The 24,313-nt window shown below is 34.1% G+C and overlaps 2 protein-coding genes across 3 annotated transcripts; both read left to right on the forward strand.

The window, feature by feature from the left end:
- The first annotated feature begins 3,581 nt into the window (after positions 1-3,581).
- Positions 3,582-14,506, forward strand: LOC110094732 (MADS-box transcription factor 27-like). 2 transcript variants are annotated; one of them, XM_020820030.2, is made up of 6 exons: positions 3,582-3,859; positions 5,398-5,476; positions 8,951-9,012; positions 13,479-13,699; positions 13,768-13,851; positions 14,129-14,260. In XM_020820030.2, the coding sequence occupies exons 1-4, from the start codon at positions 3,678-3,680 to the stop codon at positions 13,606-13,608; spliced, it is 453 nt and encodes a 150-aa protein (XP_020675689.1). In that variant the 5' UTR covers positions 3,582-3,677; the 3' UTR covers positions 13,609-13,699; positions 13,768-13,851; positions 14,129-14,260. The 2 variants fall into 2 exon arrangements, with proteins under 2 accessions (XP_020675689.1, XP_020675690.1); XM_020820031.2 differs by lacking the exons at positions 13,479-13,699; positions 13,768-13,851 and adding an exon at positions 14,348-14,506 and having other exon boundaries at positions 14,129-14,259.
- Positions 14,507-15,067: 561 nt separating this feature from the next.
- LOC110094731 (MADS-box transcription factor 23-like) lies at positions 15,068-22,507 on the forward strand. The gene is made up of 7 exons (XM_028695573.1): positions 15,068-15,249; positions 15,988-16,066; positions 18,908-18,969; positions 21,724-21,820; positions 21,902-21,943; positions 22,012-22,095; positions 22,373-22,507. The coding sequence occupies exons 1-7, from the start codon at positions 15,068-15,070 to the stop codon at positions 22,505-22,507; spliced, it is 681 nt and encodes a 226-aa protein (XP_028551406.1).
- Positions 22,508-24,313: the final 1,806 nt, after the last annotated feature.

Raw genomic sequence — 24,313 nt, forward strand, 5'->3', positions numbered from 1 at the left:
TTTTCCCTCTTCGGGCTTTCCACGTAAAAAAATATATGGTGTTTTACTCTTATCTTTCTGTTTGCGTGTTGGGTATCCGTGCATTGCTAAGACGAAAAGTTTACTCACTCTACCGCCACGAATCTTTCAGCCCGCAACAACTATTAAGGCTTTATTTGAGATGATTTTCTTATTATTTTTTAAAATAATTTTTTAGTACAAAATTTTCTTAAACTAAAATTTTTTGTTCTAAAAATCTGTTCTTGAAAGTATTAAGAAAACTATCCCAATCGAAGCCTCTAAAATAAAATAAGATGCAGCTTTAGTCTAATATTTAGAAGGTTAGGCTTCCGATTAATAGATCTTAAGTTTAAGTTCTTACGTATGCAATATGTGTGAATTTCCAATTAAATTCGCTAAAGTCGGAAGAAAACATAAGAAAATCCAGGCTTAGACTTTTTTTTTTTAATTTCAACTTTTCATTTTTTTCAAAAGAAAACAATAAGAAAAAAATAGAATCTTTGAAACTTGTAAGTACATAAAAAAAAAAAAAAAAAACTTTAAAGAGCTTGCTCGAGCATTGAAATGTCCTCCCACCTTGTTGCGAGTAAACTTATTCTACTAATAACTTGTGGACAATAAATAAATGACAAAAAAATTATTCTATAATTAAATTTTCATCAATAAAATAAAATAAAATACAAGCACAAAGGAAAAATAATTTGAAAGGGTAAACTCCTCATTATATATAATACCGTAATTTTTTTTAATTATTTGAACAACTAGCTTCATTTTCATATTCTAATAATGAAAAATTATAATTTAATGAAAAACCAATTGAGAGTTTTTCTATACAAGGCTTTTTCTTATTTGTCTTTTCGATTGAATGGCAAAGTCTTCTATGGATAATTTTAAAATCTTTTGTGTGTATGTGAACAAATTAGTATTGGAATAGGTCAAGTTTGTATTTGTTTGATAATGACTAATAATTCTTTGTGTTTTACATGTGTAGGCTATCAATTCAAAGCTTCATGGGGTTTCCTTCAAAAATTCTTACTCCTATGAATCCGATTGGTATTTATTAGTCCTAAACCCTTACACGATAGAATCTACTAACGCATGCTGTTGATAATCTTTAGGATATCTCAGATGATCTTTTTGAGATCTTTTTCAAGAACTTTATATAAGAGCTGCGAGAACTAGTAATGTCTCAACTATTATTTCGTCATCAATATTTTTACCTCTTTCATTGTTATCGCTGAAGCTAAATTTCAAGTGAACACATCTTATACCTTCATGATATTGTCTCTATTATGAAAACTATTATTCTTCTTCATCCTTCTCCCCTTCAACCTCGTTGCATGTGTAACTTTCTTTGCAATTGTGTTCATTGTGATCTTCATTGCGACTCTAATTATAACCTCCTTCATTACCATATTTACTATATCATCATCAAATCTTACCTCAGAGGTAAGAAGGGTGAAATTTTTTGCAGATAAATGATGTAATGTCTATCATTACAAGACATTAGTTTTAATGGAATTTAAGTCCCAAAGTTGTTCCAATTCATTAAAAGAAAATATTATGCACCAATAAATTAATGAATGTACATAGATTACATTCTTGATATAATTTATTGTCCCACAAATCCATCTCTTAGATCATATTCTACATATGATAAATATATTCTTAGCAATTTCTTCTTCAGAAATAGTGAGTATATATTTTCTGGCTCACCTTAGAATGGAAATATGCCACAAAATTAAACGGCTCTAAGGTTTTGTTTGGGACGGCTTTCTTCTTGCTTCGTAAAGCAGCTTTTTAGTATAATTTTTAATTTTTGTACTAAAAAGCTGCTTTATGAAGCATGGAGTAAAGTGTCCCAAACGAAGCCTAAATCTTTATCTATTTGTCTTAACATTATATTTTCTTAGCGTCCTCATAAAGTAGCATTTTGTTATATTTTGATTCTATCATAGATAAAAGATTGCAAGTTTGAGATCTATTTGTAGAGCTTGTTTTATCATTTTGTGGAGTCTTTGTCATGAAAATGAGAAGAAATATTTTATTTCTATTTTCTTAGATCAACTTTAACATATATTACTGATCTAGAATGATGTCTCTCTCTTGAGAATAAGGTGCTTAGTCATTAAGTTTCTGCTTTTGATTATTCTTTGTTTTTTATTTGGTTAAACTGAGTCATATTTGTCACATTATATGCTATTACATTTAGCATTTTTTATCTTTAGCTTCAGCATTATTGCTACATTATTATTATTATTTTTAATCAATTAAGATCATTCCAAGCTTCTCAAGTTTTTGTTATATTAAAAAAAAAATTATAATTTTTAGGCAAATGTTGACATTATTAGGGGCATGACAAATGCCCTAAGTATTTTGCACATAGAATGTTCCTAATAGGGTTTAGGGCAAAGCAAGTTGAATATTGTTAAGCTTAATTACATTTATTTGCTTTTAAGGCCGCAATTATATTTTTTATTTGACCACTATTTTCTTACTGCTTTAAAAAATTTTCGTATTAGAAAACTGCTTTCCACAATAACTTTAAAAGTTACTTTTTCAATAGTATGCAGTTTTACAAAGCAGTAAGAAAGCTATCTCACATGAAGCATCGGCAACTTTCTGCTTCGCTTTTTAGATCATAATCATAATTTCTATTTAACAACTACTTTTTTATTATTATTTTTTTAAAATATGTAATAAAAAATTGATTTCTACAACAACTTTAAAATTGTACTCTCTACAACAGTTTTACAAAATAGTAAGAAAACTACCCCAATTATTAAAATATTGGCTTCATTCAACCATGAATATAACTTGAAGATTTAATGCTTCATAGGATTTATATTATAAAATAGTTAATTTAAGCTCATATATTTGCAGAAGTAATTAATAGATTTAGGCTTCATTTGAGACAGCTTTCTTATTACTTTTTAAAGTAACTTTTTAATAAAAAAAACTAAATAATAGCAACTTTTTAATACAAAATTTTTAATTTTTGTATTAAAATTTTGTTTTAAGAAGCAATTAGAAAGCCGCCCCAAACGAAATCTTAGAAACATAGTTGATATGTAGGGTTTTATACATATTATTTATATTTCAAGTTGATTACATACTTTTTTTTTAAAAATAGTTACATAGATGATAGCCAAAAGAGAATTAATACCAACAAATTTAACCTAATCAAGCCCAACAAATCTCCCATGAATCACTAATCACCATCATAGAAACTAGGCACCTCTCTTCAAATTATCATCAAATAAAACAACATCGCTAGCCCATAGGGCGCCCTCCTTGTGCGGACGTCAGACACAACTCTACGTCCGGAGACGAATCAGATTCAACCACATCATCGGTATCGAGCCACGGTACCAAGCAATACCGAGATGTGGTACCGAGCAAATGAATGACGTAGCACATTCTGGCTGGTCTCCGAACAGCATTCAACATCTCCACAAAATAATTTTTTCCAAACCTGACCAAAACAAAGAGAGAAAACAAGAAAAAAATAAAATAAAATAAAATAATCTCTCCCTTCAACTTGAAAGAGTCCTTCCTTCATTAGCTCCTCTTCTTATAAATAAAGCCTAACTTAGAATCTTTCATCTCCCCGCCTCCATTGTTTCCAGTAGAGAGAGAAAGGTGAAAGGAAAGACAGAGAGAAAGAGAGAGGGGAGATGGGAAGAGGGAAGATTGCGATAAGGAGGATCGATAACACGACGACGAGGCAGGTGACCTTTTCGAAGAGAAGGAATGGGTTGCTGAAGAAGGCGAGAGAGCTTGCCATTCTCTGTGATGCAGAGGTCGGCCTTATCGTCTTCTCCAACACAGATAGGCTCTATGATTTCGCCAGCACCAGGTTCTTTTTTCTTCGCTTATGTTACTGTCATCTCTTCATAGGTAGACTATCCATAATCTATATAAAGGGGATTAAGTAAACAATATGATTTTCTTGCCTGATTAGGCCCTCAAATTAATGTATTAGAAGGAGAACGAATGTTCATTTTTTATCTAGGTTTAATTTATTAATTTTTCTTAGTATGGAGAAAGAAGTCTGGACCTCTGGGAAAATTATTAGGTCCGGTACCGGACGTAGAGATTGGTCCAGACACCAATAAAATATTGGCATGTGGAATGTACACATGTCTGCTGAATTTTAAGTCAAGCGCGTCAAAAGCACTGGTAAAGCGCAGTCAAAAAGCACAGTCAAAGCGCAGTCAAAGCGCAATCCACGTGACAAGTTTTAATTGAATGTTCGGACCCATTTTTAGGTCCGGTGACCGGACCTAATAATTTTCCGGACCTTTGGCCAGATCTGAAGGAGGATGAAAATCAGAATTAAGGAGCACAGGCTCTTCTTTTTTTAATTTAATGTTCTTTTGAGTTTATTGATGATGCTCACTTTGTTAAGGAAAAAAAAATCAAACTACTAAAATTATATATATATATATATATATATATATATATATAGTTTAAAGGTAGGGGTAGACCTAAAAAGACTTGGTTAGAAAATATTAGGAATGACCTTTATCCAATTTTGAGGGGGCAATTTTAATATAAAAATAATTAAATAAAAAATTAAATAATTAAATAATTAAATATTAAAAATATTATATATAATATTATGAAAAGTTGTTTTAATTTTTTTTAGCTTTATATTTGATCTAAAAAAAAAATTTTAGCTTCCAAATTCAAACTAAATGTCAATCAAAATCATCAACATATTTTCAGCCACAAAAAAAAGTAAAAAAAAAAAAATATTGCAAGAACATGAAACAAATATACATAATTGATATTCTTAATCAAATCCTAGAGATTTTTTTGTGCACTAATTAACTCACTTTCAAAAGGTATTTCAAAACTAAAATTATTGCATAGAAATATGAGCCTTCATTACTACCTATTGTCATAGCAATTAAAAAATAGAGAATATAGATACATTGGGAGAAGATAAAGCAAAAAATGCAATGTATGGTTGAGATGAATCAAGCAATGACAAGTAGGGGCAAAAAAAAGCTTTTTAGGGGGGCAAAATTGATTTTTTAGGAGGGGCAAAATGGATTTTTTACACTCCTATAAGTTAAAAAATTTTTTTTGAGGGGAGGGGGGGGGGGCAATTGCCCCCCCTAAGCATAGGGTTCCGCCCTTGGGGCGAATGATAATAATGATGATGAAGATGAAGGATGCTTAGCACAAATGAATAAAGAAAAGTTCTCAAAGTTTTCTAGCAGAGTAAAGTCTAAAAGGAAAAGAAATAAACTCTTCTAATTTGATTATATTCAGGTAGTGTACATGCAAGTTCATCTTACCATGCTTCTGATAGAAAGCGTCCATAAACTAAACAATGCAAAAACGAAAATTTAACAAAACTTAAAATCCTTATCGTGTCTATTTCAGCATGAAATCGGTGATTGAACGATACAGCAAGATAAAAGAGGATCGTCAGCTAGTGATGCATTCAAATTCAGAAATTCAGGTAAATTAACCTATTGAGATTTGCATTTAATCCCCATTTTGATATCTTTGTAATTCATATAATTGCAAAAAGATGTTAGAATTATTTATTATTGTTGTGATTGGTCCAAGTTTAGGTTTGTAGTTCATTAGGTACATTTTATCTCTTTAGTTCTATTGTTCTATAAATAGAGATGATTGTAATAAGTTTGGTATCCAATCCAAGTAATAAAGATTTCTCTAATTCCGTGTTGTCTCTCTCTCTCCTCCATTTTCTCTCTCTTTCATCCAAGAAAGTTTCCTTCCTCACCAAGATCCTACAACTGGTATCAAAGCAAGTTAGAGTTGATCAAGGGGAAGGAGAACTTGTAATCAAGAAAAAGAGAGGGAAGGGAAATTCCTATTGTGCTTGGATCAAAGATGAGCGCCTAACTCTCGTGGGTGAGGTGATCAGGGCACGCAAAAGTGGCACAAGCAGGCACTGCGCCTGGCGCGAGCATAGCCTAGTCGAGACCGACAGGCAGACACTCGCACGGGAGCTCGCATGTCTAGGTTCGCGCATGAAGGCGTGGAGTGCGGGTCATGCGGATGTCGCAAGCGGCGACGGGTGACATATGCATGGTGCGGGAGCGCGAAAGTGTTGCATGGGTGCGTGGTTGGATCAGGCGTTGTGCTCGCGCGAAAGCATGAGTGGAGTTGGGCCGAGTGTGCGGAGGCATCATCTCGGGTGTTGTTCACGTAGGTGATCACATAAGTAGGCCAAGACCGCAAGTTGGAACGGGATTCTCTATTTGCAATAATTAGGAGCTAAACCCGATCCTCTATTTGCAAGCAAATATAGTTGACAATGTTCGACTAACGAAATGATAATACACATAAACCCTCGATGATAGCCGTATTGAATGCAAATCTCAACCCGGAGGGGTCTACGTAAATTTCAAAGAAATGCCCCAAAAATTCAAAGTTAATTATTTGGGGCTCAAATTTAAATAAGAATTTTAAATCTATCGTTCTTAAAAAATTCAATCTATATAATCAAAATAAATCACCTAAACACTTAAATAAAAAATTTATCCACCTTTCACAACAATTTGTCGAGGTAAATAAATTTAAATCTATTGCTCTTCAAAAATTCAATATATATAATCAAAATAAATCACCTAAACACTTAAAGTAAAAAATCCATCCATATTTCGCAACGGTTTGTCGAGATAAATAAATTTAAAAATCACTTCAGATCATAAAGTGCGAATGTTTAGTCGAGAATATTATTAGGGTTCATTATCAAATTATCTCATATCAGTAAGGATCTGACATGTGTCCTCTAACCGGTGATTTTGCCACCAAATAGCACTATATATAAAAGGTTTTGATCGGGGCTCTCTGACCTGGTGGTTATATAGTCAAATGGTACCATTAAATTAAGGTCACGACTAGAGCCCACATGTTCGCCAATGATTCTAAATCCTTAAGTAATGAATCAACATAATATAATCGATAGGGCACAAAGTCTTTTATTAGCTAAGATGAACTCAAATATGTCCCCTTAGACAAACATTTACCCCAAGTCTACAATGTACCCTTATGCGAAGCAACCCATTGCTATCAAAAGGGATGTATAAAACCAAAATATTTTTTAATGTAGGATTGCAAAGCCCTTTAATGAATATATTCTCCAGTTGACTATTTGTTGAAGCATAAGAAGAGAAAATCAATTCACTTTTCACTTTTTTTACGCGCCTATGTACCACCATGAGTTTAGTTTGAAAATGTTGTACCGGATTATGAACAATGCTAATAGCACACATTGCTATCACTATAAAAGTCGTTTCCATTTAATCTTTAGATCTTCAAGTATAATTTTTTTAACAATAATAGTTTACATATTCGATGGGCAATTACTCTAAAATTTAATTCAGCACTTTATCTTGAGATCACATGTTATTTCCTACTTCTCCATGCTACAAAATTTCTCAAACAATGCAATATCCTGAAGTTGATTTATCCACTTATGATCTCAAATAGTCAGTGAGGATTTTTAGCATTTTTTCTCTTCATTATCATCTGCTATAATAATTATTTTATGAACATGTACAATATGAACTGTCATTCTCTGTTAAATAGAGTGTTTTATAAAGACTGTATGATCTAATTGACTTCGTCTATATCCTTTTTTTTTATTAAGCTACCTGTGAAAACAATTAATTACATGACAACAACAAAAAAGTACAATACATATAAAGATTGACCATGTTTCTATATTTGTAGCTATGAAAATAAGAAATATATTCTAGAACTTGCATATATTTACTTCCTAAATATACAAGGATTAATCATTTTTCTATATTTGTGGCTATGAAAAAAAAAAAGGAAGATATTCAACAAATTTGACACGTTTATTTTCCTGGAAAAAACTGGAGATTTTTTCCCTTGTAAAGGCCCATGAATTGCCACCTTGGTTTCTTTAAGGTTCAAAAAGATCAATTTTTATATTGAATCTAAAATCAATTTAACAAGATCTATAAGAGCCCTACGCTACAAGAGTTCTTGCAATTGTTACTGAAAAAAAGAAAGCCTCGCATTTTCTGAAGATTTGCACAAGATAGTTCAACTTCAAGAACCCATCATTACTTTGATCATATAAAATGCAACGAAAGCACTCATTTAAAAAATAAGATCCAAATCTAAAAAATTTATACCAATGACATCTTAATGCTGAGCCTACAACATAAGAGAAAAACAAATAGAAGTTAAAGAAAATCAAAACTAATAATTAAGTCATAGCTACATTACATGTACCCTAACTCGATAAAAAAAATAAAAATAAAAAGAATAGTCCCTAAAAAGTAGATTTATTTTCTACATGAAGTTGCCAGCCATCATTGAGGGTTAGTGCTCACATATAAATCACTACTAGATTCTAGTTTTGCATGAGTAAATAACACATAAAGAATACATGAGAAATATAACATGGAATGTTCTCAAAATTTTAGTAGCAGGTTAAAGTTTGTTTTTAACAAGTAAACGTCCATAAAATGATATTGAACTTCTGCATCGTAAATTCATATTCAAACAAGACAAAGATCTAATGATTCAAAAAACATTATCATTTACATAATAATCAAAATAGTATAGATTATTTGCGATTTCCAATTAAGAATGTTAGCATACAGGGCCTCAAGTCTTAATTAAAGAAGAATGATGAGTTAACCGAGAACAAGAAAGCTTCTATGGCAGAATTAGCCTTTTGCAAGTTCGAAAAGATGCAAACAGTCTTTAGATATACATTATAGCCAGAATATTACAAAGTTCAACACAATACCTGTTATGTAATTTGATCAAATAGCTGATACAGCAGCATCTTGTTTTATAAAGTCATCCACTAGTACTGTAAAAATTCCCAGTTGATATTATTTGCAAACAATGTTGTTTTGATCTGATTGCCTCACCGTATCTGCATTAGACGTACTAACTGATTTTGTTTTTTGTCCACTAGTTCTGGCAGAGGGAAGCAACATGCTTGAGGCAGCAACTGTATAACTTGCAAGAAAATTATCGGTAACTTCTCTTATCCCTAGAGTACCAAAAAATGTTAAGACACACGGCAGAATTGTAAGATTTTAAAAAATGCAACAATGCAGGTTGTCACAATTATACCGTCTGAAAATACTTTAAACTAAGCTTTTGATAGAATCAAAGTTGAAAAATATTTATGTCACATGGTTAATAGTCATCAGGTACCTCATGGCATGAATAATAAAAATTATCAAATAGAAATGGGAAAATTATGAAAGAACCATCCTCTTTGTATGGAGAAATTATTGTGCGGAATCCGAATGCATTCGGAGACGAATCTGGATGCGCCATGTCACCGGATACACTGGACCCCGGTGACGTGGCATGCCCGGATTCACCTCCGAACACGTTCGGATTCCGCATACAATAATTTCTCCTTTGTATGAGGTACTCATTAATCACTTCATTACCGGAGAACTAAAATAGATTCCTTTCACAAAGAGTCAACTATAACAGCTTTGAGACTACTGGATTAATGCAATTCATGCTTCGTTTGGGACGGCATTCTTACAGCTTCATAAAGAAGCTTTTTAGTACAAAAAATTAAAAATTTTGTACTAAAAGCTTCTTTATGAAGCGGTAAGAAAGCCGCCCCAAACGAAGCCTCAGTCAAACTCCTGAACTTCGATTGTCCTATACATATTGGACCCACGTGCTAGATAGTTACCAATATTATTCTCATCATCAAGGTTAAAAAAAACTCAGCATGTTATTGTGGCTGTTACTTTACAGCAACTTCTATTGACAAAAGGGTAAGGGGGTAAAAATGTTCTGAGTTTAATTGTCGATATAGATGCTTGACAAATGAAAAGAAAATGAGAAATCTCAATATAACTTAAAAATGACTACTAAAAAATGGAATTACATCCTATTTTTACATAATTTTTTTCTGATTAACTACAAATTTCTTCTTAACATCAGAAGAAAATATAAATTTTTACAAAAAACAAAATCAAAATCAGTAAGTTTTTACAAATATATCCAATTTAAGAAGATTACCAATCTGTTTCTATCAAAACAAGCATTTGACAGATTGTAATGCCTGAGATAGTTAGGATTGAGTCTTTCCAAAATGCATGAAGCGCTCAATCATTCATATGATTGTTTAGATTACATGCTAATCAAATTTTAATCCTCCAAATTAACTTCTTCCATAGCTTGTGAATCCACTTTATGAAAAGCTTCAAAAAAACAAGAATGACATTCTACCAAAATGAGCCAGTTTCAAAAGTATAGTTTTAACAGTTAAATAATAAACAAACTATTCTTTCCGTTTTATTGAATTAGGACTTCAAAATGAAATCTCTTCCCCGGTCTCTAACCTAATAAGCATTAAGCCTCAATTTTCCAAAAACATCAAGTCCGATTATTAAAGCAAAAATAAATTAAGGGTATTTGCAATCTTATGTATTCGCACGACTAACACCAAAATTTTGTATTTACTCATATACCACTGTCTAAATCTGATGCAGGACTCAGTATGATTTAGATGTATACGATAAGAACTTGCACGATTTAGATAAGAGCCAATAACAATTTAGACTGTTAGACACTAAATAATAACAGAAAAATGTAAGAAGGGTAGCTACACTTAGGCCAAATCACATGCTAAGAACTTGAATCATCAAAGCATTTTAGAATTTCAATAAAATACAAATTAAGTAGCCATCCAATAAAATCCTCACGTTAACAATGAGATTAGAAACATAGAAAGTAAAACTCAATTCCTATGATTACTAAGTGGAGGCAGAGGGTGAGGCACGACTCCTTGCAATTGGATCACCACCTACAAGGTTAGCGGAATAAGAAGATAAATGAATAGGTGAAGAAGTTCACCCTTGTTGATGACCCGAAACAATTTGCCACTGGACGTTGACAAGTTGTTCTTCGACGGCTTTGGAAAGTGTGAAGATGATGCGGTTCAAGTATTCTTCAACGAAGTTGTCGGTTTCCGGGTTGAAGTTGAAGAAGGTTGACCGGAGAATGTCGACGTCTCCTTTCTCGTTGTAAATGAATCCGAAATCAAGATCGGGATCGGCCATTCATTGGTTTCAAAGAGTTGTAATGTTTGAAGACGATCGTCGTTGCTTCCCTTGAAGACTCCCATTGAGAGGGAGGAGTTTATCTTGAAATTCAAGAGGGAAAGAGAGAGGGATGTGACCAGCCAAGGGTGAGGATGGGGAGAGTGAACTAGGTTCAGATTTTAGGAGAAAAGAGGTGTAGGGAAATCAAGCAATTGTTTCTCTAATTAATCCCTTTTGTTTGGAAAGGATTTGGGTGTATTTAGGGAAAGGTGGGGGCGGCTAGAAGAGAGGGAAAGAGGATTTGAAATCTTCCCAAAGGAGGTGCTAGCAATCAGGAAAGAAATCAAAGGGGTAATGGGGGGGTGGGGCTAGCGGCTTCCATAGGAGGGAGAGAGATTTAGGGAAAGCATTTAAAGTTACTTGATTTAGATTTAAATATTTGGAAAGGTGTATTTAAATCCAATTGAATTTTAAATTCAAATCGAATTTGGAAAGGTATATTTAAATTAGAAAACTTTCCAATAATAGGTTTTGTAATTTAGGAAACAATTCAAATTCAAATTAAATTTGAATATGAATTAAATAAGTTTTCTATTCTAGAAAGACCAAATTGGAAAGGTTTGAACACAAGCCAAGAGGGGAAATCCCCAAGGGGGGCCGGCAGTTAGGGCTAGGGTTTTGGTGAGAGGGGTGGCGGCTAGGTGGGGAGAAAAGGATTGATTGGTGGTGGTGTGGGATGAGACCGACCGGGGGGGGAGGCGGGGGAGGGGAAGGCTTGGGAATTCGGTGGTGGGGCTTGGCGAACTGTGGATTAGGGGAAGAACAAGGGAGAGAAAAATTGAAACTCAAAATGATAAACTAACCATGAATCCGAACTCTTCCAAGGTTGGTGGGTAATCTGGTTCCCTCTCAAGGGAATATCTCTCCAATCTCTCTCAAGCTCTCACAAGAACTCAAACACGGGGAAAATGTTATCATTCATCCATTAACCATGGAAAGAGAACATAAGGGCTATATATAGCCTCATACAATGGACTCAAAAATAAAAGACGACAATGCCCTTTGGGCTTACACATGACCACCCTTAAGTAAGGGGTAAAAGGGAAAATAACTAAAAGCAAATACAAACATAAATAAATAAAAACAAATACATATGACGACTTAAAAATATATTGGCGCGATCGTGGCCGTAGATCGGCGGCCGCGCCTCTGATAGACTTTCCAAGCTCCGATGTCCCCATCAAAATCACATCAAAGCAAATGCATAAAAAAGGATGGTTTTGCTTTAAATAAGTTAATATTAATGATATTTTTTTAGCTGATTTAGAGATTTGAATGAAAAATAAGTAAATATAAAAATTTAGGAGTTATATATAAACACAAACAAATTTTGTGTTATGTATGTAAATCCCCTAATAAATTAAGTAGAAAGATCTATCAAACAAATGCCTTTCCTTCTGTCACTTCAATTTATTTTCTTTTGTAGTAGGGAGAGAGATTTGTGAAGAGTAGAAGGTAGATACTTTCAATAATGTCAAATAAATATTTAAAGCACTAAGACAAACAGTTTCTCTAAAAAGATCTTGAATTTTAAGGCCATCAGGTTCACGTATGATTATTCAATATTCACAAATGCAAATGAAAGATGTTGCATAGAGCACTCCTAGTAGTGCGCTCTCAGCAAAAAATGATGTAGGCGCACAAAAGCTGATAAATTCAACTATCCCTGTCAAAAAATATATCAGAAGTCTCTTTCCTCTGACAGTGTCAGAAACCAATATTAAGGTCATGAAATACTCATGAAAATCTACGCACATAACAAACATGGTAAGTGGGTGTATAGATGTAAGGACACTGAAACACAAGCAAAATGATAGAATATAGTTAAATTCATTCGGCTTTGTCTAGCTATACTTTTATCAATATCTTCTTTAAGCACTAAGAACACAAGCGTAAACTGGAATTCTGTTTATTTGAGAATTTGATTTCATGAAGATGATGCCACAAAACTGAGAAATTATTTTGTGCGGATGCCGTCTAGAGACCAACCAAAATGCGCCACATCACTCCTTCGTTCGGTACCGCGTCTCGGTGCCGCTGATGTGGCGCTGGTTGGTCTCCGGAAGCGTTCTGCGTTTGGTCTCCACATAGAATAATTTAAACCAGAAGGTTTCATAACCATTTTATCCGAGTTTGGGAACATAAGAGACAGAATCACATGGAAAAAATCATGCCTAATAGAAAGAATATAATGCATGTATGGAACAGTAAGAAACTATTCTCAAATCTCAATGGATAACTACATGATCACATCAAAAGAAGATTATTTTAACAAATGAGAATGTTACTCAAATGAATCTATTCATATAACATGAGATCTTGAAACATCTTTTCCCCCTCTGAACAACTTAATGATGATTACAGGCAGCTGATGGGTGATGTTAACGGGCTAGGTCTCAAAGATCTACAGACCTTAGAGAATCAGCTAAAAGCAAGTTTACAAGCAATACACAAAAAGAAGGTCTTTAGATCTGATACTTTAAGTCATGTCTAGTTACAGTCATCATTTTCATTGATTCTACTCATCTCTTAATCTCTGGCAGGATCAAATTTTAATTGATGAAGGTCAAGAGCTAATTCAGAAGGTATTTTTTCATCGTAAATCTGATATACAAGATTCGCTCAACTGCTCCACTGAATATATTCATTACAGGTCAGGATTATGGACAGAGAGTATATGAATATCTACAAAAAGATCAACCCCTATGCTCAAGAAAATATGGAATTACACCGAAAGGTATTCATTATGGATGTTAGAGAAGTTAGTTGTTTGTATTTGGTTCAATATTTAGCTCTATAATAAGTCACAAACACAAATAATAAAATTTTACTTAATTGCTTAACAAGTTGAGCCGAACGACACTTGAGCTTGCACAAGCTTCAGCTCATTTATGCCCCTTAGTGTTCATCAAAGAAATAAAAATCATTAACAAAAAAACTGCAAGGCCAGTATATCCATAATAGTGAAGATAGAAAGTTTTATATATTGCCTGAAGATGACAATCTATTGTTAGGTTGATGCAAGTGCAAGATTTAATGGAGGATTTACCACTTGCGGTTCTCTTAGTCCCACATCAACTGATCTTGAATTAAGCCCACCACAGCAGCAAACAAGTGGAACGCAAGATGACGTGCTGAAGCTTGGGTAAACTCTTATAACTTCATAGAAAAAACTGAATGTTGATAGACATTTTTCTAGATTTAATAAAGAAACTTCTTGAAATCTGCACCAGGCTTCAATTGCTTTAAGATGTTCCAAGCAATGTTCAGGATACTCCACAGCTTCAAAAATAACGACGGTACGAATATTATAAGATTTCATGAATGTAAGAGCACTCAAAATTCAATTTAAGTGTGAGATTATCTTTAAAGAATCACTTCAGATACACGAAGAGGGATTTTCCTTGTCAATTAACATAGATGATAGCCAAAAGGGAATTAATACCAACAAATTTAACCTAATCAAGCCCAACAAATCTCCCATGAATCACTAATCACCATCATAGAAACTAGGCACCTCTCTTCAAATTATCATCAAATAAAACAACATCGCTAGCCCATAGGGCGCCCTCCTTGTGCGGACGTCAGACACAACTCTACGTCCGGAGACGAATCAGATTCAACCACATCATCGGTATCGAGCCACGGTACCGAGCAATACCGAGATGTGGCACCGAGCAAATGAATGACGTAGCACATTCTGGTTGGTCTCCGAACAGCATTCAACATCTCCACAAAATAATTTTTTCCAAACCTGACCAAAACAAAGAGAGAAAACAAGAAAAAAATAAAATAAAATAAAATAATCTCTCCCTTCAACTTGAAAGAGTCCTTCCTTCATTAGCTCTTCTTATAAATAAAGTCTAACTTAGAATCTTTCATCTCCCCGCCTCCATTGTTTCCGGTAGAGAGAGAAAGGTGAAAGGAAAGACAGAGAGAAAGAGAGAGGGGAGATGGGAAGAGGGAAGATCGCGATAAGGAGGATTGATAACACGACGACGAGGCAGGTGACCTTTACGAAGAGAAGGAATGGGTTGCTGAAGAAGGCGAGAGAGCTTGCCGTCCTTTGTGATGCAGAGATCGGCCTTATCGTCTTCTCCAACACAGATAGGCTCTATGATTTCGCCAGCACCAGGTTCTTTTTTCTTCACTTATGTTACTGTCATCTCTTCATAGGTAGACTATCCATAATCTATATAAAGGGGATTAAGTAAACAATATGATTTTCTTGTCTGATTAGGCCCTCAAATTAATGTATTAGAAGGAGAACGAATGTTCATTTTTTATCTTGGTTTAATTTATCAATTTTGCTTAGTATGGAGAAAGAAGTCTGGACCTCTGGGAAATTTATTAGTTCCGGTCACCGGACCTAGCAGACACCAATAAAATATTGGTATGTAGAATGTATCAAGTATGTCAAAAGTACAGGTAAAGCACAGATCAATCAGAACACGCCATATTAATTATTTGCTCCAAACTGGTGCTCAGACCAGGTGACGTGACAGATTGGTCTCCGATCAGAGATGTCGCACAGAATAATTTTTCGTGTAGAGAGGACAACATCATCGTACTCATTAAGCATTTAAATGAGGAATTGTATGTCGGAAACTGAATACTTAGGAAAAGGGCGAATGATAATAATGATGATGAAGATGAAGGATGCTTAGCAGAAATGAATAAATAAAAGGTCTCAAAGTTTTCTAGCAGAGTAAAGTCTAAAAGGAAAAGAAATAAACTCTTCTAATTTGATTATATTCAGGTAGTGTACATGCAAGTTCATCTTACCATGCTTCTGATAGAAAGCGTCCATAAACTAAACAATGCAAAGATACAAATTTAACAAAACTTAAAATCCTTATCGCGTCTATTTCAGCATGAAATCGGTGATTGAACGATACAGCAAGATAAAAGAGGATCGTCACCTAGTGATGCATTCAAATTCAGAGATTCAGGTAAATTAACCTATTGAGTCTTTGCATTTAATCCCCATTTCTGATATCTTTGTAATTCCCATAATTGTAAAATATGTTACTATTATTTATTATTGCTGTGATTGGTCCAGCTTTAAGTTTGTAGTTCCTTAGGTGCATTTTATCTCTTTAGTTCTATTGTTCTATAAATAGAAATGATTGTAATAAGTTTGGTATCCTAGCCACGTAATAAAGATTTTCTCTATTTCCCAGTTGTCTCTCTCTCCTGCCTTCTCCATTTCTTTCATCCAAGAAATCTTCCTTACTCACCAAGATCCTAAAACTGGTATCAGAGCAAGGTAGAGTTGATTAAGGGGAAGGAGGAGAATTTCTTGTAATCAAGAACATAACATGGAAGGCAAATTCCTATTGTGCTTGGATCAAAGACGAGCGCCTGACTCTCATGGGTGAGGTGATCAGGGCACGCAAAAGTGGAGCAAGCAGGCACCGCGCCAGGCGCGAGCAGAGCCTAGTCGGGACCGACAGGTAGACACTCGCACGGGAGCTCGCGTGCCTGGGTTCACGCGTGAAGGCGTGGAGTGCAGGTCATGCGGGTGTCGCAAGCGGTGACGGGCAACATACACATGGTGCGGGAGCGCGAAAGTGTCGCATGGTGTGTAGTTGGATCAAGGCGCTGTGCTTGTGCAAAAGCACGGGTGGAGTCGGGCTGAGTGTGCGGAGGCAGCATCTCGGGTGTTGTTCACGTTGGTGATCACATAGGTGGGCCAAGACCGCAAGTTGGAACGGGATTCTCTATTTGTAAAAATTAGGAGCTAAACCCGATCCTCTATTTGAAAGCAAATATAGTTGACAATATTCGACTAATGAAATGATAATACACAAACCCCCGATGATAGTCATGTTGAATGCAAATCTCAACCGAAGGGGTCTACATAAATTTCAAAGAAATGCCCCCAAAATTTAAAGTTAATTATTTGGGGCTCAAATTTAAATCTATTGCTCTTAAAAAATTCAATATATATATTAAAAAAAAATCATCAAGCACTTAAAGTAAAAAATCAATCCACCTTTCGCAACAGTTTGTCGATGTAAATAAATTTAAAAATCACTTTAGATCATAAATAGCAAATGTTTAGTCTAGAATATTATTATGATTCATTATCAAATTATCTCCTATCAGTAAGGACCTGACACGTGTCCTCTAACCGGTGGTTTTGCCACTAAATAGCACCCTAGATAAAAGGTTATGATCGGGGCTCTCTGACCGGGTGATTTTATCATCAAATGGTACCAGTAAATTAAGGTCATGACTAGAGCCCGCATGTTCGCCTATGATTCTAAATCCTTAAGTAATGAATCAATAGGATATAATCGATATGGCACAAAGTCCTTTGTTAGCTAAGGTGGACTCAAATATATCCCCTTAGACAAACATTTACCCAAAGTCTACAAGGTACCCTTATACGATGCAACCCATTGCTATCAAAAGGGATGTATAAAACCAAAATATTTTTTAATCTAGGATTGCAAAAAGCCCTTTAATGAATATATTCACCAGTTGACTATTTGTTGAAGCATAAGAAGAGCAAATCATTTCACTTTTCACTTTTTTTATGCGCCTATGTACCACCACGAGTTTAGTTTGATAATGTTGTACCAGATTATGAACAATGCTAATAGCAAACTTACTATCACTATAAAAGTCGTTTCCATTTAATCTTCTTTAGATCTTCAAGTATAATTTTTTTAACCATAATAGATTACATATTCCATGGGCAATTGCTCTAAAATTTAATTCAGCACTTTATCTTGAGATCACATGTTATTTCCTACTTCTCCATGCTACAAAATTTCGCAAACAATGCAATATCCTGAAGTTGATTTATCCACTTATGATCTCAAATAGTCAGTGAGGATTTTTAGCATTTTTTCTCTTCATTATCATCTGCTATAATAATTATTTTATGAACATGTACAATATGAACTGTCATTCTCTGTTAAATAGAGTGTTTTATAAAAACTGTATGATCTCATTGACTTCGTCTATATCCATTTTTTTTATTAAGCTACCTGTGAAAACTATTAATTACATGGAAAAAAGTACAAGAACAAAACATATAAAGATTGACCATGTTTCTATATTTGTAGCTATGAAAATAAGAAAGATATTCTAGAACTTGCATATATTTACTTCATAAATATACAAGGTTTAATCATTTTTCTATATTTGTGGCTATGAAAAAAATGAAGATATTCAACAAATTTGACACCTTTATTTTCCTGAAAAAAACTGGAGATTTTTGCCCTTGTAGAGGCCCATGAATTGCCACCTTGTCCACAATGATGGACCGCCAACTTTACAATTCCATAGATTCCTAAGTTTCCTCTAAAACCGCCAATACACATCAATATGTTGATCTTAAGCTGAGTATCTTCTTGATACTTGCAAACATGATCACCATTAGGCAGTAGATTATTTGTAACATTATCATTTACATAATAATCAAAATAATGATGTTTAGCATACAGGGCCTCAAGTCTTAATTAAAGAAGAATGACGAGTTAACCGAGAACAAGAAAGCTTCTATGGCAGAACTAGCATTTTGCAATTTCTAAAAGATGTTTTAGCATGCAAACAGTCTTTAGATATACATTATAGCTAAGAATATTACAAAGTTCAACACAGTACCTGTTATGTAAATTGACCAAATAGCTGATACAGCAGCATCTTGTTTCATAATGCCATCCACTAGTACTACAAAAATACCCAGTTGCTATTATTTGCAAACAATGTTGTTTTGATCTGATTGCCTCACCGTATCTGTATTAGACGTACTAACTGATTTTGCTTTTGTCCACTAGTTCTGGCGGAGGGAAGCAACATGCTTGAGGCAGCAACTGTATAACTTGCAAGAAAATTATCGGTAACTTCTCTTATCCCTAGAGTACGAAAAAATGTTAGACACATGGCATATTAGAGGAAAAAATGAAGGTTGACCAGCGTGAATTTTCAAATTATTGTTTTGATTCAACCAGAAAAAAAGAAAAAAATAGTCTCATTTAATCAGAAAACAGCTTAAAGATCTTTACTCCTGGTAAAATCAAATGGTAAAATAAACTTGCTTTGGTAGAATTGTAAGATAGTAAAAAATGCAACAATGCATGTTGTCGTTGTGACACTCCAGGATCTATATTAGAAGAATAACATCCGTATTTCATTTTAATCATTTAACTAGAGCTTATCAATGAATAGCGGAAAGAAACATGAATGCATTTTTGTCATGGATATTTATAAATATATCTCACCAGATCAGCACCAAAGCGCTCTAATTTAGAATTTTCATATTTTTCTAGAAAATTTATTTTACATATTTTAGTTATTACACATGTTGTCACAATTATACCGTTTTCAAATACTTTAAAGTAAGCTTTGATAGAATCAAAGTTGAAAAATATTTATGCCACATGCTTAATAATCACCAGGGTACCTCATGGCATGAATAACAAAAATTAGCAAATAAAAATGGGAAAATCATGAAAGGGCCATCCTCTTTGTAAGAGGTAACTCATTAATCACTTCATTACCGAAGAACTAAAATAGATTCCTTTTACAAAGAGTCAATTATAACAGCTTTGAGACTTTGGATTAATGCAATTCAGTCAACCTCCTGAACTTCTCTATTATTCTCATCATCAAGGTAAAAAAAAATTCTCAACATGTTCTTGTAGCTGTTACTTCACAGCAACTTCTATTGACAAAAGGGTAAGGTGGTAAAAATTTTCTGAGTTTAGTTGTATATATGGATGCTTGACAAACGAAAAGAAAACGAAAAATCTCAATATAACTTAAAAATGACACTAAAAAATGGAATTACATTCTATTTTTATTTAATTTTTTTCTTATTAACTGCAATTTTCTTCTGAACTTCAGAAGAAAATATAAGTTTTTACAAAAAACAAAAACAAAATCAGTAAAATTTTACAAATATATCTAATTTAAGAAGATTACCAATCAGCTGCTATCAAAACAAGCATTTGACAGATTGTAATGCCTGTGATATTTAGGATTGAGTGTTTCCAAACTGCATGAAGCGCTCAATCATTCATATAATTGTTCAGATTACATGCTAATCAAATTTTAATCCTCCAAATTAACTTCTTCCATAGCTTGTAAATCCACTTTATAAAAAGCTTAAAAAAAAGCAAGAATGACGTTCTACCAAAATGAGCCAGTTTCAAAAATATAGTTTTAACAGTTAAATAATAAACAAACTATTCTTTTCCGTTTTATTGAATGAGGACTTCAAAATGAAATCTCTTCCCCGGTCTCTAAGTTAATAAGGATTAAGCCTCGTTTTTCAAAAACATCAAGCCCAATTATTAAAGCACAAAATAAATTAAGGGTATTTCATATTTGCATTCTCATGTATTCACATGACTAACACCAAAATTTTGTATTTACTCATATACCACTTTGTCTAAATGACATCAAAGAAAATGCATAAAAAGGTAGGTTTTGCTTTAAATAAGTTAATAGTAATGATATTTTTTAGTTGATTTAGAGATTTGAATGACAAATAAGTAAATATAAAAATTTAGGAGAATGAACACACAAAAATTTTGTGTTATGTATGTAAATCCCCCAATAAATGAAGTAGAAAGATCCATCAAGCAAATGCTTTTCCTTTTGTCATTTCAATTTATTTTCTTTTGTAGTAGGGAGAGAGATTTGTGAAGAGTAGAAGGTAGATACTTTCAATAATGTCAAATAAATAGCAATTAGACAAAAAGTTTCTCTAATAATATCTTGAATTTTAAGGCCATCAGGTTCATGTATGTTTATTCAAAATTCACAAATGCAAATGAAAGATGTTGCATAGAGCACTCCTAGTAGTGCGCTCTCAGCTGAGAATGATGTAGGCGCACTAAAGCTGATAAATTCAACTATCCCTGTCAAAAAACATATCAGAAGTCTCCTTCCTCTGACAATGTCAGAAACCAATATTAAGGTCAGGAAGTACTCATGAAAATCTACGCACATAACAAACTTGGTAAGTGGGTGTATGGATGCAATGACGCTCAAACACAAGTAAAATGATGGAATATAATTAAATTCACCAGGCTTTGTGTAGCTATACTTTTATCAATATTTTCTTTAAGCCACTAAGAACACAAGTGTAAATTGGAATTCTGTTTATTTGAGAATTTGATTTCATGAAGATGATGCCACAAAACAGAGAAATTATTCTTTGCGGACGTTGAACGCTGTTTAAAAACCAACCAAAATGCGCCACGTCACCCCTTCGCTCGGTACCGCTGCTCAGTACCGCTGACGTGGCGCATTCTGGTTGGTCTCCGGACGTGTTCTACGTCTGGTCTCCTCACAGAATAATTTAAACAAGAAGGTTTTATAACCATTTTATCCGGGGTTGGGAACATAAGAGACAGGATCACATGGCTTAACATTATAAACGATGAAAAAAATCATACATAATAGCAAGAATATAATGCATGTATGAAACAGTAAGAAATTATTTTCAAATCTCAATGGATAACTGCATGGTCACATCAAGAGAAGATTACTTTAACAAATGAGAATGTTAATCAAATGAATCTATTCATATAATGAGATCTTGAAACATCTTTTCCCCCTCTGAACAACTTACTGATGATTACAGGCAGCTGATGGGTGATGTTAACGGGCTAGGTCTCAATGATCTACAGACCTTAGAGAATCAGCTAAAAGCAAGTTTACATGCAATACGAAAAAAGAAGGTCTTTAGATCTGATACTTTAAGCCATGTCTAGTTACAGCCATCATTTCATTGATTCTACTCATCTATTAATCTCTAGCAGGACCAAGTTTTAATTGATGAAGCTCAAGAGCTAATTCAGAAGGTAGTTTTTCATCATAAATCTGATATACAAGATTCTCTCAACTTCTCCACTCAATATATCCATTACAGGTCAGGATTATGGACAGAAAGTACATGGATATCTACAAAAAGATAAACCCCTATGTTCAAGAAAATATGGAATTACACCAACAGGTATTCATTAAGGATGTTAGAGAAGTTAGTTGTTTGTATTTGGTTCAATATTTAGCTCTATAATAAGTCACAAACACAAATAATAAAATTTTACTTAATTGCTTAACAAGTTGAGCCGAACGACACTTGAGCTTGCACAAGCTTCAGCTCATTTATGCCCCTTAGTGTTCATCAAAGAAATAAAAATCATTAACAAAAAAACTGCAAGGCCAGTATATCCATAATAGTGAAGATAGAAAGTTTTATATATTGCCTGAAGATGACAATCTATTGTTAGGTTGATGCAAGTGCAAGATTTAATGGAGGATTTACCACTTGCGGTTCTCTTAGTCCCACATCAACTGATCTTGAATTAAGCCCACCACAGCAGCAAACAAGTGGAACGCAAGATGACGTGCTGAAGCTTGGGTAAACTCTTATAACTTCATAGAAAAAACTGAATGTTGATAGACATTTTTCTAGATTTAATAAAGAAACTTATTGAAATCTGCACCAGGCTTCAATTGCTTTAAGATGTTCCAAGCAATGTTCAGGATCCTCCACAGCTTCAAAAATAACGACGGTACGAATATTATAAGATTTCATGAATGTAAGAGCACTCAAAATTCAATTTAAGTGTGAGATTATCTTTAAAGAATCACTTCAGATACACGAAGAGGGATTTTCCTTGTCAATCTTCAGCATGTCAGTTTGGTTATGTTTTTTTGAAGTGACAAAAAACATTTCTTCTGAATACAGATAGAAAGCGCGCTAGCTCAAGTTCAACACATTTATACCCCTCTTGCTAAAGAAGCAATTTTGCGCTTCTAATTTGACAGAAATGCCTCACATAGAACCCAACTTCATAGAACTTATGTTAGTTATCTGGTTGCAAATGCTGTGTGTGTAAAGTAAAAGGAATGACGAGTTTTATTTTTTTAAGTGCTCACTGCTCAGTTTTAAGTAAACTAAATACAAAGCATTTATGTATGGAATGTAGAATACCCCATGATGTTTATTCTGATGGATTTGGAGTTAGCTAAAATTGGTGAATTTCAAATGCAAGGAAAACTCACAACCCATAACATCACCTTCTGCACCTGCCATTGCACTGCCCATCACTTAGGTTTCGTTTGGGACGGTTTTTTTATTGCTTTCTAAAACGGAGTTTTAATACAATTTTTTTTATTTTTGTATTAAACTCCGTTTTAGAAAGCAATAAAAAAACCGTCCCAAACGAAGCCTTAATGTGGCCTGCCGCAGCCCACCGCCCATCGATTGCTGCCACAAACCAATTACTGGAGCCACAGTGGAGAGTATGGTCATTTCTAAACTTCATAGAACTCATGCTAGATAGGGGCATTTTGGTTGCAAGTATTAGAAGTGTAAAGAAAAATGAATTCAGGAGTTATTATTTTTTTAGAGTTTAATTAAAGTAAACAAAATACAAAGCATCTTTGTCTAGAATTTAGATTACCCAAAAGTACTTTTTTTGGATGAATTTTGGAATTCGCTAAAATTGACTAAATTTCAAATGCGAGGAAAACTCATATCCCACAACATCATCTTCTGCACCCTTTGCCACCACCGCCAGCCACTTGATGTGGGCAACCATCGCCCACTGCTTTCCACTACATGCCATCATTGCCACCCACAAATTGCCACCGCCTACCAAAGCCAGTCATTTGTATTCATAGGCTACAAGCCCTGGTCGCCTGTCATTTGCCGCCACACAAAGTCAACAGGCCCAGCCACAGGGGCGAAACCAGCTTCAATTTTGAGGGGGGCAAATACAACAAAAAAATAATTAAATATTAAAAATATATATATGTATATTATGAAACAAGTGGTTCCGCCCTTGCCCCCCTAAGAAACAAGTGGTTCCGCCCTTGCCCAGCCACCCGTCGCAAAAAAATTTTTACTACACTCAACTACTATCACTCATCACCATCCATCAAAACCCGCAATCATCCACCATTTGCCGCTAACCATCGTTGTTTGTGACAAACCTCCTCTAAACAACACCAAGCACCATCCACACCACCATCAACCTTTGCACATTGCCTGCCATAGCCGACGGCCACCACCACCTCCAGCCCACAAATGCCGTTGTCTTTGCTTGTCGGTCACCGCTCACTTCCACCACCCACTGTTGTTCATTGTATTTCAATGCAATTTAAACATATCATAACAAACAAAAGGAAAAAAAAAATATTCCATCACATTTAAATTGCATCCA

This window comes from Dendrobium catenatum, unplaced genomic scaffold (assembly GCF_001605985.2).
Source record: "Dendrobium catenatum unplaced genomic scaffold, ASM160598v2 fragScaff_scaffold_659, whole genome shotgun sequence".
Lineage (NCBI taxonomy): Eukaryota > Viridiplantae > Streptophyta > Magnoliopsida > Asparagales > Orchidaceae > Dendrobium > Dendrobium catenatum.